At 47.9% G+C, this 10,760-nt stretch overlaps 4 protein-coding genes across 4 annotated transcripts; 3 read left to right on the top strand and 1 right to left on the bottom strand.

The window, feature by feature from the left end:
* Positions 1 to 2,652: 2,652 nt before the first annotated feature.
* GGS25DRAFT_517724 (uncharacterized protein) lies at positions 2,653 to 3,707 on the top strand (the record flags this gene model as incomplete). The annotated part of the gene is made up of 2 exons (XM_049263427.1): positions 2,653 to 2,799; positions 2,859 to 3,707. The coding sequence occupies 2 exons, from the start codon at positions 2,653 to 2,655 to the stop codon at positions 3,705 to 3,707; spliced, it is 996 nt and encodes a 331-aa protein (XP_049119594.1).
* A 1,167-nt stretch (positions 3,708 to 4,874) lies between these two features.
* Positions 4,875 to 7,042, top strand: GGS25DRAFT_473483 (Fructosamine kinase-domain-containing protein). The gene is made up of 7 exons (XM_049259539.1): positions 4,875 to 4,966; positions 5,093 to 5,211; positions 5,294 to 5,713; positions 5,849 to 6,053; positions 6,176 to 6,302; positions 6,447 to 6,503; positions 6,589 to 7,042. The coding sequence occupies exons 1-7, from the start codon at positions 4,882 to 4,884 to the stop codon at positions 6,668 to 6,670; spliced, it is 1,095 nt and encodes a 364-aa protein (XP_049119593.1). The 5' UTR covers positions 4,875 to 4,881; the 3' UTR covers positions 6,671 to 7,042.
* GGS25DRAFT_473480 (dihydroxy-acid dehydratase) lies at positions 7,043 to 10,637 on the top strand. Its single transcript, XM_049259538.1, has 6 exons — positions 7,043 to 7,807; positions 7,857 to 7,963; positions 8,198 to 8,205; positions 8,264 to 8,371; positions 8,438 to 8,601; positions 8,697 to 10,637. Exons 1-6 carry the CDS (start codon positions 7,649 to 7,651, stop codon positions 9,999 to 10,001), a joined length of 1,851 nt encoding a protein of 616 aa, XP_049119592.1. The 5' UTR covers positions 7,043 to 7,648; the 3' UTR covers positions 10,002 to 10,637.
* GGS25DRAFT_102283 (uncharacterized protein) lies at positions 10,039 to 10,645 on the bottom strand. The gene has a single exon (XM_049255972.1). It carries the CDS (start codon positions 10,552 to 10,554, stop codon positions 10,084 to 10,086), a length of 471 nt encoding a protein of 156 aa, XP_049119591.1. The 5' UTR covers positions 10,555 to 10,645; the 3' UTR covers positions 10,039 to 10,083.
* Between the last annotated feature and the right edge of the window lie 115 nt (positions 10,646 to 10,760).

The raw sequence follows: 10,760 nt of genomic DNA, 5'->3' as shown, positions 1-10,760 counted from the left end.
CTAGGATCGCTTAACTCGGATAGCTAAACTCGGAATCTTCCATTGTATCTACTTACCTAATTAGTTGAGGTAGGTACTTGTGTACTAGGGGTACAGTAGTACTGGGTACCTGGCTGTGCCGAGGCCTGTACCTACACATGGCACTAGGGTGACTAGGTTAAGTTAGCAGTAGCAGAGCCGCGGGCGGCTGAACTAAACAACCTTGATCTCTACTATGCCGTACAAAAGAAGGGGCACCCTGGGGCTTTAAAGGTTCCATGGTAGCCGGGGACCAAAGACTTCCAACGTCGTAGCGGGGTTGAAACGGCCAGTAATATTCCCTGTAAACCCAAGTAAGCGCCTCTCTGTAACACGGTGAAGCAACGTCCATACAAAACCTAGCTAAAACTTAGCTCCATTTCAACCATGTCAAACATTTCAACGTTTAAGCTCCAGACACAGACCCTTTTTCATTTTCAACCCTTTTTTTTTGTTTTTTTTGTTTTTTGCTTTTTCTTTCTTTTCCACCTTCGAAACCACACGAAGCCACATTCATTCACCTGAATAGCAGCCCGTCAGCCCAGTAACCCAGCAGCCCAGTAGCCCACATGCACAGTTTGTTACTGCTACATTACGCTACGTAAAAAGATGATGATGCTATCCAGGCATCCAGGACGAGTCGGCCGACTACCCGAATATAAACCCCAACTAATACTAATCAAGGTAGTACGAAATAGGGGAGTCGACTGAGAAGAAGGATAGCCCTACATAGTAGAATAGGGACTTTCCTTGTAATCCGAAACCGAAACCGCCCTTTTTTGTTGTTTTTCTATTTTGTTCTAGCTAGTAGCTATTTTTCTATTCTTTTGTCTATTTATCCGGTCGTTGAAACGACCATGGGGGTTTTAGATGGAACAGAACATGAAAACAAATGCATACCTACTTCATCACTTGACACTACCTACATACAATGGTCCTACATAGATAACCTAGTACGTACTACTAGTAGTGGTTACCGTATATTTTCGGCATTATGGTCCTCTTGTTAGCTCCACTTATTAATGCGCTTTACCTAATTAGGGTGATTTACCCCAAGGTTTATTCAACTACACCTCATTTCGGAGGGATTCTTATCCGATTCCAACAATATGAGCACGCAATGTCACGTGTCAGCACGTGATACCTGCTCTCCAATATCTACGTTTTTCTGTTATTTCTTGATAAATGTATGGATATTTAAAGCTTCTTAATTAATGCATAACACTTTAAACCTATCCTTATTGAAAAAACACAAAAATAAGATAGGTAGAATTATGATCACGTGGACTTTGATAACACTAATACTAGAGCCTCAGCACTGAACTAACCACATTGGGCAAGGCGCACAAATAAGTGGAGCTAACAAGAGGACCATAATGCCGAAAATATACGGTACTCTAGTTATATGGCTATAGATCGTGTTACATACATCCCGCACCAGTCGTGCAATTCTTATCCCATTAGCCATTAGCCATCAGCCATCAGCCATACCAAGAGAATGGAAGAGCATTGTGGTTGACGATTCGATTCACAGTCATCTAGTTACTAGGTATTAACTATAACATTTTCGAAACCAACAAACAAAAGCCAGCTAGCATCTACATAACCAAACAACACACCTGAGCGGTACATGGGTGTTGTGCGTTTCTAGCTTGATCTCCTTTGAAATCGGTTTTCAGGCTCATCCGTTTCATCACTAGACGGACTCTGAGGTCATATCAAGGACCTCGGAAGAAGGAAGTGGACTTGATCTTCTCCCAAGGTTTGTTCTGGCCGGGGTCGTTGTTTTGAATCGTTGCAAATGGATGTCAGCTTGGCCCAGAGCATCAAGCCAAGATTATGCTCCCGCTACCGTCGCATCCACCCCGTCTTCAAGCTTTTTTTCATACAAGGGCTCACAAGGGCTCTAGTCGAAAAGGTACCTAGTATACCTCCTAAGGCATGCGAGGGCCTGAGAGGACCTGCGAGGACCTGCGAGGACCTGCGAGGTTGAGTCGAGTTGGTGTCCACCCCCCGGCCATATCAACCCTAGTTAGTATAGGCCTGTGTCGGCCGAGTATCATGATGTGGTGAAGATTATTATCATTATTATCTGCCTCTCCTCTCACTTGCTCTCATATTTTCTTCTTCTCTTTCTTCTGTTTTTGTTCCCTCTTTACCGCTGTATTGGTTCAACTATTGCATCACTGACAACGCTGTTGCGAACTTCCTTTCTTTTCTTTCTTCGCAGCTAGCGACCACTTTCTTTCATCGTCCAACTGGCTTGGCTGCTTACGCTCTTTTGAATAATTACTTGGTCGTCGATGCTATTTGACCTATTTTGCGGACTTTTTATTCGACTCGGTTTCGGTTTCTAGTTCCATCGTCTGATCTACAAAGTGACGAGCACGAGGTCCATAGACGATTCATTGGGGAAGCACCGAATAGCTTACAAAACCGCTCGATACATACATTCACATGTCGCGATAGTATCAACCGACGACTTTCCACCACTTCGATTCTTGAAGCAGCACGGCCTGCTCCTTTTTTTTCTCTCAATATTTATTTTGAACCTCTTCGATTCGTTAAGACTGCGTCAACACATTACATTATCCTAACCTATTTACATTTTACCCTTACGAATTTACAGTCATGATGTCCCCGCCATTACAGTTGGCGACGTCTTCGGGGGTTCCATATACGCCTACGAGCGATGCCCTGGATCGTCATGAGTATGGAATCACGAAGAATAGAAAGATGACAGCTTCGACGGGTGGGGGGAGAGCTTGGAGCGAGGATGAGGTGCGAATAAGTCGACTACGGACTCCTTGGTAACGTGACTAATATGGATTTGACGATAGGAAGTCTACCTCCTGCAAACCCGTTTACAGAAGATGCCATACAAGCACATCGCTGCTCATTTGAAAAAGACGGAGTTGGCATGTCGTCTTCATTACCATCAACTTAGTCATGGAAGCAACCGCCGCAAGCGAACGACGTCCGTATCCTCAGGTTCCTCCAGAGGACATTCACCTATACTGCCGGCTACTATTCCGTCGCCCATTCAGGAATGTTCTCTCCCTGACAACTCCTCGCCTCTGAGTGCCGTTGGTCAAGAGCCGGATTCACCTAGTTATGCAACCTCGGTGCAACTTCCCAGTATCATAACGAGTACAACCACTACATCGCCTCGGCTCCCAGCCATTCTCCCGAAACCCGTTTCCATCCCTCTGGCGGGCACAACTCCAACGCCTTCATGTAACAATCCGGCCCATTATTCGGTTCCAGATGTTCGGTCGTTGGGACCATCACCGTTTCCTCAACCTTCTCCGAATGGCTTGGCACCAGTCCTTCGACTCGATTGTACCCTACCACCGCCGCCAGCTCATGTAGACATCCCTCGTCTTCAATCAATATACTCGGCGCATCGATCATCATTTTGGAATGCTATCGCATCCGAGTACGGCTCGGGGATTAGCCCCATTGTCCTGGAACAATCATGGAAGGCGAGCATGCTGGCTATGGGTGGTCAAACTCTTATTACGCCGGTCACGAGTCCCAACGAGCGCGAGGGCATTTATGAAAAGAATGACAAGACCCGTATCAGTGCCATCCTTGGCATTGATGCCAATCCGCGGAGCCCGAAGGAACGAGAATTAGTTCGGCGACTAGAAGAGGAAAGAAGCGTCGGTGTGGTGGCTGGTGCTTAGGAATGATCTCTGGGTAGTCAGAACCTCGGAGCCAGTATCCCAACTCAAACTCGAGTTAACTCCTTCTACCTTAGTCCATGAGGTATCTAACTACCTACCTGCCATTGGGATTACTTTCCCTTCTGGCGTAGCCAATTATTGATCTTAAGCCATCCACTGACCCTTTCCGTCCCGTCTTCTCTCTCCTGTGCTCCCTCAGTTTCCTCTGGTGCTATCTCATACCTACATTTCACCTTACATTTCCGTTTATATACCACTTGGCTCTATTTGGGCCACTTGACGACCAGTATGACGATCATCTTTGAATGAACGACTACCGTCCCCCTTTCTATCCTGGGTTTTTGAATCGCACTGGCTTTGTAGCCAAGGCAGTTTGGGTTGCTTTCTTGTTTGCACAGGGCCTTTCTAGCCTCTCTCCAGCGTAGCACATCTAAGCATAGCAGGACATAAACCAGATATGTGAAGGATATCTATTTGTTTCAGAGGGAGGCATATCAGGAGCCTTGGTTGTTGATTATCTACTTGGAAAACACCGCGAGGACATTATGTCGTATGCGATTAACGGCCTCTAGCTACAATACACTTCAATATGTATGTATGACTTTGATGGATGTTTTCTTTTCCTCTTGTTAGCATGATTTATGATTTCAGACGCAATACCCCTTTTTTTTCTGAGAGAGAATATTTTTGTACATTACTTTGACTTCTCGACTCTGAAAGCAACCAGCTTTTTTAAAGAATAAAATTCTCTCACGAATGAAGAGATTGCCTTGTACACAGGGCTGTTTACTTATTTTTACCGAGGAGGCAAATACACGTGAATGTGTGCATCTGGTGTACTATGTTGTTAAGTAAGTGCTGGCTTGATTCTAGGAACACAGAACCAGTTATCACCAATGCGCGTACTACAGATTCAGGTTTTGAATATGAGTTCTTCGGTTAAATGATGAGTTTGTAGGCTTCGTGGCAGGACCTGTCGTCACTATTTTGTTTGTCATTGAGATTTAAACCCCCTTCTGTCGCGTAGGGAGTAGGTAGTTGAATAACTTGTCTCTCATCTGAGAATGAGAATATTGATGAAATTTAGCGCCTGCTCCTCCTCCGTACTCGGACCTGAGAGAACTTTTAGAAGAATAAATAAAGCTTGGTGGCGCTATCTATTTGTACCTTGAAAATGGGAACTGAAGAGATTCACAATATTAAAGACACGATGGCCCCGATGGAAGCTGTCGAGGTTGTAGACCCTGCGGTCATTAATAGTGAGGACGCTTACATATTTTCTTCACCCTTTGGCCCCCACCCCCCCTTTTCCCTCTTTTTGAAAAAAAGAAAAAAAGTACTGTCAGCAGAACGAATCACTGACGAGTCTACTATGTAATCAACAGAACTTCCGCCCGGGACCCGAGTGATCAAGATCGCCACCCACGGCAGCAGTTTCTGGACGCGGACAGCTCGCATAGATGTAGAGCAACAGGATGGGACTCCCAAAGCATATTTTCTCAAGGTATTCAGACACCTAATAAATCCAACGCCAACACCTGCGTGCTTCAATCTACGTACTCGCCTCCCTACTAATGTAAAAACAGACATCCCACAGCGCCCACGGCAAAGCCATGCTCGCCAGCGAATTCACTAGTATGGCCCACCTCAGCGCCGTGATGCCGGACCTCGCGCCCGCGCCCCTCGCCTGGGGCACCTACGCCGGCACCACCACCACCACCCCTCCCGACATCCACTTCCTGCTCTGCGAGTTCCGCGCCATGACCGGCGAGACCCCTCGCGCCGAGGTGCTCGCGAGACAGGTCGCGGAGCTGCACTTGCGGAGTATTGTTGCTGTTGCTGCTGGCGATAGTGTTGATGGTAGTGGTGGTGGGAGGAGGAGGTTCGGATCCGACATCCCGACTTTCCATGGGAATGTGCGCGTCGACCACGGCTGGGAGGATTCGTGGGAGAGTTACTTTGCGAGGACTACGAGGGCGCTGTTTGAGCTTGAGCAGAAGGCGCGGGTGAGTTGGCTGGCTTCTCTTTTTCATTCCCATGCCCATTCCCATTCCGTTCCCGGCCTCATCCTCTTTTCCTTACCCACACAGTTTTCTCACGCGCGAGATACATGATATCCAACCATATTTACCTACTTCCAGGGCCCCAACGAAGAGATCCAATCCCTGATAACGCCCTTCTTCGAAAAAGTGATCCCGCGCCTCCTCCGACCCATGGAAACGGGCGGCCGCTCCATCAGCCCGTGCCTCGTACACGGGGACCTGTGGCACGGCAACGCGGAGACGGACGCGGAGACCGGGCGGCCCGTCATCTTTGACGCGGCGTCCTTTTATGCTCACAATGAGTGTGCGTACCCTCCCTCCCTCCCTCCCTCCCTCCCTCCCTCCCTCCCTACCTAATTGGGTACCTACTTAGTAGCCTTCTTATTTCGTTGTGCATTATGATCTGACAGAGCAGGAGGGGAGTAGATGACCTCGGTGTCTGGCGCCAACCGTGGAATCGTATCGACGGGACCTATCGGACGGAATACCACAAGCACTTCCCCCCGTCAGCGCCCCAGGAAGACTGTGATGATCGGAATGCTTTGTATGCAACGTGAGACTCCCCATCTCCTATGTATCTATCTATGTATCTATGTATCTATGTATCTATCTATCTGTCATTCACGACAAAAGCAGTTTATCTCTTGAATGATTAAGAACCCAGGACTAACAAGAAAATCCTTATCGGGGCACATAGCCGAGTCAACGTTCTCGACTCTATATTATACAAGGACGATCCCACTTACCGACATATGTAAGTGAAGCTAGCTATCTAACTTTGACTGATTTGAATTTCTCCATCATACCTAGGGTAGGCATGAGTCTAATCGTCATCTTAGGATCATATCCGGTATGCGCGAACTCGTCGACAAGTATCCTGGTGGGTTTGAGGAGTGGGAAGCGAAAGGCTCGCAGAGCTAGGCTCAAGAGGCTTTGATAGATGGGTAGACAAACATATATCTGACATTTTAGAAGGAGCGATATTCTACTTACCTTGGTAGTTAGTGGTTATTTTTAGAGTAGTAGAACGTGAAGCGAATTTCGCTTAAGCTTAACATAGGTACCGAATACCTACCTAACCTAGTAGTATGCCTACTAGGTATATAGACACGATTATTGATTTCATGGTGTATGCCGAAATACTACGTATACTAGTAACCTCCCCCACGATGAGTTCTTCCTTGACTCGAACCACCTATCCACCAAACTAGGTTACTCCGTCTACTTGTGTAGTCTCGTGTCTTCTTCACCACTCACTCATTCACTCGATCAGGGGGATCAGTCAGGGGTAAGTGTCATGCGTAAACTATCTAACTTAGACACCTCCACATCTCCCCCCTCCCGGCTTCGGCACCGACCCTCGCGAAGTTTTGGAGACGACCGAAACTGAACTCGGTTAATGAACCAGGAGACATGCCACCAAGCCACCAAGCATTTTTGAGGATAGGCGCAACGCTAGCCCATACCCCATGTCTGGGGTGGGAAATAGAACGTTGTGGGTATGCTATGACGATAAGTCAAGGTAATCTCTTTTGCTACGAACCAGTCGTCTCTCGTGTATTTGCAAACTGAGCTCCACACCCACAGGAACTTAACCACTGCAACTCCGCTCCGGCCCGGGCATTATCCCCCGTCTCCTCCAAATCGTCGCTATGAAAATCTCCGAACCTCGAGACCGTCACATACCCGATTGGATTTATTTACGGCTTTACCCCGCAGTACTATGAGAGTTGAAAATATACCTGCTCCAGTATTTAAAACCGAATTCATCCTGTCTGCTTCAGAGAGACGATCGAGGTAAAATCCTCTTATTCTGTATAGGTAGCTGAAAAAAAACTAAAACCCTATAGGTAGTCTCCCCAGTCAAGTCAAAAGAAAGAAAAGCCACCCAGACTCACTATGAGTAATACACCGGCGACGACAGGCTATAGCTCTGGCCTCCTTGATGATCCCAAGGCAGACCCGCAATATATCCAATTCAAATGCCTACCGCCCGGCGGCCCATTGAATCGCTGGTCTCACGAAGTCACGCGGGGGCATGACTATCCAGGAGCTCAGGTGTGTTCGCTACGAAATCGACAAAGTACTTGTTCTTACGTAGGTCTAGGCTATGTTGTATGGTGCTGGGGTGCCAAATGAAGAGATGATGAAGAATGCTCCCCATGTTGGTATTGCTACAGTGTGGTGGGAGGGTAATCCTGTATGCAATCGACCGTTTTTCTCTTCTACCTCCTTTCCCCTTCCCTCCCCGTATTCTGATGGAGGGGGCCAGGACTTCGATCCTAGAGCCATGATCAGTTCAAAGCCTTCGCATATCAACACGAGGGGCCTAACTTATGATTGCTGACTTTCCACGTATAGTGCAAGTAGGTAACATACATCTTTAATATATTCACAACGGCCATCTGCTTATAGCCCGTCATAATTGCTAACGATGGCCAATAACAGTACACATCGTAAGTAACTGCATTCACAAAAAGGTGCCCAAGTCCATAGTAGTGCTGACTTGGATAGTCCTTGAGTTTGGAAAGATTGTGAAGAGGGCGGTAGAAAAGCAGAAGATGCTAGGGTGGCAGTACAATGCCGTGGGGGTTTCGGACGCTATTACGATGGGTAACGAAGGTCAGCTATGAATCTTCCACCTTGGGCTTGATTGTGTCACTCACTGAACCCGAACCCGGGGACTAGGCATGAGATATTCGCTTCAGTCCCGGGATATTATTGCCGATAGCATCGAAACTGTCACTTGCGCACAGCACCACGACGCCAACATTGCAATCCCTGGCTGCGACAAGAATATGCCAGGTGTCGTCATGGCTGCTGCACGCCACAATAGGCCTTTCATCATGATTGTAAGTTGACATGCCACCGTGAAGTTCTCCCCTTGTTGCTGCACACCTGATTGGGTATCCCGGTAACCAAGCATCGGCTTACTTCAAGCTTGTAGTACGGCGGAGCCATTCAAAAGGGGTACTCGGAACTGTTAGAGAGAGATGTCAATGTGAGCACCTGCTACGAGGCCTCGGGAGCAATGACGTATGGCAAGCTTCATGCCAAGACGAACCCTGGAATCGAGGGACGAACGCCGAGTGATGTGATGTCGGATATCGAGCATCACTCATGCCCAGGCGCAGGCGCCTGCGGTGGCATGTACACAGCTAATACGATGGCAACGGCGTTAGAAGCGATGGGGCTTACATTGCCTGGATCATCGTCCTATCCCGCCTTGTCTCCGGAAAAGTCCCGTGAGTGCGAACGGGCCGCCGAGGTTATCAAAGTGACCATGGAGAAAGACATTCGTCCACGAGACCTTCTGACGAAAGAGTCATTTGAGAATGCTCTAGTTCTTACCATGATACTAGGTGGGTCAACTAATGGTGTACTACATTTCCTAGCCATGGCAAACACAGCGGAAGTACCGTTGGCTCTCGAGGATGTCGATAGGGTCAGCAACAAGACCCCCTTCTTGGCAGATCTAGCACCAAGCGGGAAATACTTGATGGAGGATTTGTACAAGGTCGGCGGTACCCCATCTGTGTTAAAGATGCTTATAGCGGCTGGTTTGATCAATGGCGATATTCCAACTGTCACGGGTCGCACGCTTGCAGAAAATGTAGCCGACTGGCCAAGCTTGTCACCAGGCCAGAAGATCATCCGGCCACTTTCCGACCCCATCAAAGAAACGGGACATCTTCGAGTCCTCCGGGGGAATTTTGCCCCAGAAGGTGCTGTTGCTAAGATCACGGGTAAGGAGGGTCTAAGTTTCACAGGCAAGGCTCGAGTATTCAACAAAGAACACGAACTCGACGAGGCCTTATCGAAGGGCGCCATCCCGCGAGATGAGAATTTAGTGCTCGTCGTTCGATACGAAGGCCCACGAGGTGGACCGGGAATGCCAGAACAACTGAGGGCATCGGCAGCTATCATGGGTGCGGGACTAAAGAATATTGCGCTCGTTACAGACGGAAGATATAGCGGTGCCAGCCACGGCTTCATTGTCGGTCATGTGACGCCAGAAGCTGCCAGAGGTGGTCCCATTGCATTAGTCAAGGATGGAGACACGATTGTCATTGATGCTATCAAGAACAGGATAGACATGACGAATGTAAGTGATGAGGAATTACAGGAGAGAAGAAAATTGTGGAAAGCTCCTCCGCCAAGGGCTAAGAGAGGTGTTCTGGCCAAATATGCAAGATTGGTTGGGGATGCTAGTCATGGGGCCGTCACAGACCAATGGGAGAGTGACTTTTAGTTCTCCATTTTGGTGTGTAAGAGCACAGGAGTGGTGACGGAGCGGAGGTCCTTGTGCAATGAGGCTGTCCATGGTAGGTAGTTCAAAGCGTCTTTTTGGCCGGTTTGGTTGGAACATCGTAGCTCTGTAAAAGACTAGGCATGATGTAGACAGCGAACGTATGCCAAGACAGCGCAGGGAGCAAGAATACCGCACTGAGGATGAGCGAAGTTGAAGTGAACCCGCTCCTATCGGGCTGGGAAATATGCCATAGCAAGAGTGCTTCTAGAAAGACCTCCCCGGCTATGAGTGTGTTGAAAGTTAACCGTCTCTTCTCGGCTACAGCCTCGGAGTTTGGAATGCATTGTATGGTAGGAACAGTAAGAGCGAGGACGAGAACACCGTAGACCTGCCAGAGTAAAGCAGAACTTGGAGGCACATTCACGATACCGGATTCAGGGTCAACAGCAATGGCGAACGAGAGACACCATTCTGGATATAAAACGAACGGAAGAGCTCCGACTATGTTAAGAACAGCCTCGATGATTAGGCCAAGCTGGAACACACGTGTCATGATTTCGTTTTATGAGAAGAGCACTTGAAGTATGATTATATATCACGTAAAAAGTTGGAAGTTGTAGTTGTCGAGAAGGGAAGGCTTTGACTTATTAATCATTCAATGTTGATATGATATCACCTGCGATGAGTAAGCGCCTTGCATGTTGAAATGTGGCGGTGAAATATTTATACACTGTGCAACAGCCACAGATCGCGGGGTTG

The sequence above is a fragment of the Hypoxylon fragiforme genome (assembly GCF_022984875.1).
Source record: "Hypoxylon fragiforme strain CBS 206.31 chromosome Unknown GGS25scaffold_2, whole genome shotgun sequence".
Taxonomy (NCBI): Eukaryota; Fungi; Ascomycota; class Sordariomycetes; order Xylariales; family Hypoxylaceae; genus Hypoxylon; species Hypoxylon fragiforme.
This window is presented reverse-complemented; position numbering and strand designations above follow the sequence as displayed.